We start from the raw sequence: 6,369 nt of genomic DNA, 5'->3' as shown, positions 1-6,369 counted from the left end.
AATAATAATAATAGAGAAACCATAAAGCAGTCATTAAATCAGGTGAACACATGGAGCAGTCATCACTGCAGCTCTCTGAGGACTTGTGAAGGTAAACTCAGCCTGGTCTTTATGCTAATGCCTCTCTGACATCAGCAGTGAGATGTGAGCGGGTCAGGACTACTTCAGGGCTGAGTCTGCCCCCCCTCACTCACACACTGACTGCTCTTCAGTCCGACCTCTCTGGAACCGACCCCCGCTCACATATCCGCACCATGCCTACCTGTCCGGAGCTCATCTCCCACCCAGAGCTGGATTTTACTGCGGGATCGGGCTGACCCCAGAGAGAGGATCTTCTGCTCACATATTTGGACTTTACATTTGGTTTTGTTTTTTCTTGTTCTCGCCTGTTGCGGCTGGCTGAGCGGAGGGAGCGCCGAGGAGAAGGTGAGCTGCAGGAGGAGCAGATCAGACCGAGGAGAGCTGCTGCTGCTGCTGGCTGCTGCTGCAGAGATTTATTTCTCATTAGAATAAACTCAGCAGGACCTGCAGATTCAGAGAATAAAACAAGCTGAAGGAACAGGCGTCTAAAAGTGACTTTATGATCATTTATATGATCATACTTTTGTTTTTTATCAAGAAATGTAAAAGTTTTTTAATCCATTAATTGTAGAATGTGTTAGTTAGAAGTTGGCTGTTGTTTTTATATATCTAAAATAGCATTTATTTAAATCTCAGTTTCATAAACATAATGTGCTCTGTAACTTGGTTTAATGGGGATGGTTGTAAACACTTTGACACTGTAAAGTGTTTTGACTTGTAAACCTTTATTTAGGAGCAGCTCGGGTCCATTTTTTTGTCTTCAGGCTAAAAAAAAGTCAGAACTCACATTTAAGCCTTTGTTCAGCTCCATCCTTCATTAATAATTAATGACAGGCTACAGATCCTGTTGTTTTTTCCTCTCAGGTCTGGTAAAGCCTGATAATCCGTGCGGTGTGTTTCTGCTCGGTGTAATTAATTTATCAGGATTATTCAGTTTCGAGCTGGTCTCAGCCAATCAGCGACGAGAACCTGAGCCGACTTCAAACGGATCGGTTATCAGCCTCACGAGCTCGATGAAAGCTGCCTTCAGTTTATCAGCTGTCCTCTGATCACCACCTGAGGAGCTGCTGTCCCGTTAATGTGGGACCTTTCCCCACGTGGAGCACGAGAAACCAGGATTTAAATTAAATATCCTGCATCTACATAAAAATCTAATCCTAATTCCAGTTAGATGCCAATTTGTGCAATAATGACCTGTTTTTAATTACAAAAGAGAAAAGCTGAGCACAGAATTAACATCTTTGTCTGGATGCTAAACAGTCTTTTGTCTTTAGGTTTCACAGCTGCCGTCTTTGTGTGTTTATTGGCCTGTAAAAGTGGATTCACTGTGGATTGTCTTTACAATGCCAGGGTTTCTACACAAAACTCTGGRATCTGACTTTATATGTTGCAGGTCTCAAAGGACAAGAGTTTGGAAATATATTTGTGTTTCCAAGATAAATATCTGAAAAGCTAAAATAACTTTGCTCAACTGAGCACTTTCTGCGATGTTTTGATATAAGATATGGACATTTCCATTATAAATCAGTGTTTTAGAGATCATTTTATAAATTACTGACTGAAGGTTTGATATTTCTGTATAGAACTAATCTGAACCCTTAACTTACAAATGAAAGTGTTTATTTAACTCTTAAAGGAATATCTTGTGCACTCTGTTAGTGTTAGAATATGTTAAGGATGTGTCTCAGTTCGTATCAGTTAAACTGACTGAGCTGAAGCTATTTTTATAATTAAGTTCTGTTAGCCGTGGCGGCTACGTTGAACGGATGATTCCTGAAGGTGATCGGCTGTAAATCAACATCTGGTGATTAACAGTTTCATAAAGAGTGCAGGTTTGTGAGATATTTTGCTAACAGACAAAAACACAGAGGCCGATCACAACTGCTGCTTTGTTTTCTCCATGTGCTTTTGCATTTAACATAAAAACAAAGCAAGCCAGACAACAGTAGAACATTTTGTTGTGAAATGATAGTTTTTCTATTCAGAAAGTAAAGATGGGATGAAAACCAGCCAAGAAATTAGAAAATTGAAATTTTTAAATGAAAAATTCATGTAGGCTACCCTGTAATGGAATGAAGACATTGTAGAGATAAAGTTTTCTCTTTTTAGATAAAGAAAAGTAGTTCCTTTTTTTGCCGTTTCACTGCCTCTTTTCCTTGCACTGTGGAATTATTACTGTTTCATTGCTCGCACAGACTTTTATCGTGTGCCACTCATTTCAGCATGCGGCCTTTCATACACACTCTGTGTGATTTGTTCCAGGATTGAGCCGGGGACCCGTGCCATGACATTTGACCTGTGAGTGTGAGCCGACAGCCCTTTGTGTTTGTGTGAAGCGGAGCCTCGGTCCATGATGAGGAGCAGCTCTCATGCCCTGCCTCTGGGTGTGCTCACAGCTCTGCTGCTGGCTCACTTCTGCTCGGGCATCAAATGGCTGTGAGTATAGTCTCATTCTGGAAACCAGTTCCTGTCGTTGGAGCGTTTTATCCCATGTTGAGTTGATAGCGTGTTGTTTGCTGGATGTTTTATAGAACAAGGGTTTCCGCTGTATATTCTGTACCTCTGCATTCGATGACTTGGACAGCAAATTAGCTGGTGGTTCCTCCGCTTATAAATGGGAACCTCAATGTTTTATTGATTTAAATGTGGCCCAAAGGGTTTTAGGTAAAGTCGCTGACTAAAACGAACTCTGGCTATAGAAGAAAAACTGAAACTCAGATGAGGAGGCGCCAAAGTGGCGTGGAAAGCTTTCTGTGTGTAGTCTAGTTCAGCCTCAAATCATAAAAATAGTTTGCTGTAGAAGGAAGATATTATGTTGACACAGATGCTGATGGATTTAGTAAAAACCCACACTGTTTTTATGGTTGTAAAAAGTAAACAATGAGCTCTACATTAAGACTGGGAAGTCCATGAGATTCTTGTGTTGCTGTTTTTCCAGTTTGATTTGGAGGTTTTGTAATTTTACAATTAGAAAGAAGACATTTTACCGCCTCTCCTGCTAAATAAAATTTGCGCAAAAATCTACTTGAACGGTAAAATAAGATTAAAACAATTTCTACACTTTTATTTACACACACATTTGATGTTGCATTGTGGCGTGTTATTTATTTAGTTTTAAACAAAAAATTACGTTTTATATATATTAAAAAAGTTGCGAGAAAAATTAACTTTTTCTTGTATTTACTGAAATTGAGTAAAAAAAATTGCTCACTTAGATAAATTCAGTTTCACTCTAACGTTGTAAAATTATTTAAAATAAAAGCCACAATCTTTGAGTCACAATCTTAAACTGATTTGCAAACTTTTTTTAAAAGCAAACCTTAGTTTTCATTTAAATTTTTTTATTAACATGTCGTTCACACAAYACGAGCTCCATAGACGCACATTCTGCTTTCATGCTAAAAGCAGTTTTTACTGTTATTTCATTGTCCATGGTAGAATGACAATAACAATTCCTTCTTCTTCTTTTTCTTCAGTTTGCCTCCAGTATATAAGAAAATGTTTTTCGTCTGGTGGATTTAGACAGCAGCCGTTTGTTACAAAGCTGCTTGAACAATGTATAGAGTGAGCTTATTACAAGATAATCAATAAAACTGATCACTGTCTTTTTATCAAAATGTTATCTACGGTTAGCTGGTGCTGGTACCAGTATAATGTCAAGTTGTGCACACAGATTATTTACAACACAGTTTAGATCAGTGGCTTCCAAACATTTTAGTTTTGGACCACAAAGGAATGATCCCTGATGCTTTCAACCCTGCAGTACCGTGTACAAACTTTACTAAAAAACATTTATTGCTTTAGCCCCAAAAGGGGTTTTCTTGATGTTTTTGCTCAATATAACATGCCAAAATGTAAGTGAGTGTATCTCAACATTTACAAACTCTACTTAAATATTCTTCGTATCAAAATAAAACGAACACTTGGGAGATTTAATCAGAAGTGTAAATACCACAGCATTTACTGTTGTTGTAGAGATAGTGTGGATGGAACAGAATTTTTTAAAAACTTTTTCCCTCCTGTCTGAAGATTTTTTTTTTTTCTTTTTTTTTTTTTTTTTTTTGCATTTGACTGTATATAACCCATTTAAAACTATAATAAATCAGCCTAAACCCATAAGTCCACATGTGGACATTACCTGTGCAAAGATTCATGCTGCTTAAATAAACTAACACAAAGTTACAGAGGTTTTAGTAAAGAAATAATTTGGCGTTTTGTCATTCTGCACAGGATGGACCATGSCGGTACYATCAATAAATGTTAGGAAATCTTAAGTTTTTAATTGCAAAAGTTATTTCTTTTTTCTCATTTGCCTCAAAAGATTTGCATTTGAATGTTTGTTCTTTCAAAGAATTACCCAAACATTTATTTGTAACCATATATACAGTATGTATATATCAGGGTTGCCCAAAAATTTTCCCTAAAAGGGCCAAAAAAAAAAAAAAAAACATTTTCCCTAAGAGGGCCAAAACTAAAATTGATCTGAGGGTTGCGGGCCAAATGCAATAATATAAGAAATGCAAATACTTCTTACGTAAACTTGTTTTATTTTTATGATTAAGCTAGGAGCTAGTGTGGTTGCCTACATTTTTTAGCCCTTGGACATGGAGAAAATTCAATGTATGCAAAGTCAATGCAATGYCAGCAAAGGCTCATGAAACTATTCATAATTTAAAAATTGGGGGTCTTTTAAGGTGTGCAAATCTAGATATGGGCTTAAATCTAATCTAAATGTCTCTTGTAGTTACTTGAATTTTATATTCAATCTGAACATAATTACAATCTAATAACCAGGACAATTGTTGGTGGGCCAAATCAAATGGTTTGGTGGGCCAATTTTGGCCCGCGGGCCCCACTTTGGGCACCTCTGGTATGTATAATGAGAAATATTTGACTTCAGTTGTCAAAATCAAGTAAAAAAAACCTTTCAACACACTTTAAAATATATTTTGGTATTTGCTTTGACCTGCTTTAAGAAAAATGTCCCTTTTTTATTTTACAGATGTATTTACAGATTCGCACTGACGCCATTTTGTACCGTTTGTTTACTTTCTGATTCAACTGCTTGATGTTTGAACTGTGTTTGGTGGATGCAGAAGCAGACCAATCCTGTTGTACATGTTTGTGTTGTGGGGGAAACCAGAGTACCCAGAGAAAACTAACGTAAGCACAAGGAGAACTCCACACAGAAAGACCCCAGGTCCAAAGCGGGGATCGAACCCAGGACCTTCTTACTGTGAGGCGTCAGTGCKAACCACTGAGCCGTTTGTAATACAACAGTGATTAATTAGAACATTTAGTTCCCTTTTCTATTCTCCTGCTTCAGACCTGTCAATCATGGGCTGTGTTCAAATTCAGGGCTGCCTCCTTCGTAGGACCCGGCCTTCCAAGTGGGTCGGGTACTTGGTTCAGGTACTTACTGTGAAGACCGGAAGATAATGCCATTTGTACGATCGAGCCACAGACATCATGTACAAAGAAGTCCTACAGACTGATGCTGTCTTCTGCAGCTGATGTTTCAGTGTGCCTCCATCTTGGTGGGGTCAGTGTTATTCACACTGAGGAAGCTGTTCCTCCAACTAAAATAATCACAACTCCATGAATTTTTACTGTTTTCACACGGTTTGCTTTGTTACAAACGGCAGAGATGTAGTGATACGGGACACTGTCACATATTAAAAATCTGAGCTTTCATGCTGAAATGTTTTGTTTTATGTTTTTTAACAAAGATAAACATGTGGTACGATATTCATAAAAGTGTAAATGAATTAGAATAGAAATCTTCTTCATAGAAATTCAGGCGCATCAGCGGCAAASTGACAGGAAGTTCACACAATAAAATATAAAAAAATGTACGAATAAGGAATTCAGTAAATTTTAAAGAATTTAAAGATGAAAATTTATATTTTAATAAACAGACATGTTTGATTGTTCATTTGAGTTTATTCCTCTCTCACACAAACACACATTCATGACCTTTCTGTACACAGCAATAACAAGAATTTATTCAGATTTTTGTTTTAGCGTGCTGTAAACGTGCGCACGCGCGCGCACACACACACACACACACCAGACATCTCATAAAACCTGAATGAATATGAATAATAAACTTCAAGTAAGGTTTTTGTTCTGTTGTGTTGGAATAAAACCTAAAACAAACTGTCAAAACAATTTTTTTCTGATAAACTCAGTGTGTTGGCCCACGATCCACTGCTGCTTTCACACACACACATACACACACATATGATCTCCACAGTAATACGTAATAAATAATACATATATGTATAT

At 37.4% G+C, this 6,369-nt stretch overlaps 1 protein-coding gene across 1 annotated transcript in view; it reads left to right on the top strand.

Moving 5' to 3' along the window:
* Positions 1 to 193: 193 nt before the first annotated feature.
* Positions 194 to 6,369, top strand: part of wnt11 (wingless-type MMTV integration site family, member 11) — a 26,710-nt gene continuing 20,534 nt past the window's right edge. The window contains exons 1-2 of the mRNA XM_014007925.1: positions 194 to 426; positions 2,344 to 2,517. Coding sequence (XP_013863379.1) covers positions 2,432 to 2,517 — 86 coding nt within the window. The 5' untranslated portion in view covers positions 194 to 426; positions 2,344 to 2,431. The remainder of the gene's footprint in view (positions 427 to 2,343; positions 2,518 to 6,369) is intronic.

This window comes from Austrofundulus limnaeus, unplaced genomic scaffold, assembly GCF_001266775.1.
Source record: "Austrofundulus limnaeus strain Quisiro unplaced genomic scaffold, Austrofundulus_limnaeus-1.0 Scaffold45, whole genome shotgun sequence".
NCBI classification, from domain to species: domain Eukaryota; kingdom Metazoa; phylum Chordata; class Actinopteri; order Cyprinodontiformes; family Rivulidae; genus Austrofundulus; species Austrofundulus limnaeus.
Note: the sequence above shows the minus strand (reverse complement) of the source record. Positions and strands in the feature narration are given on the sequence as shown.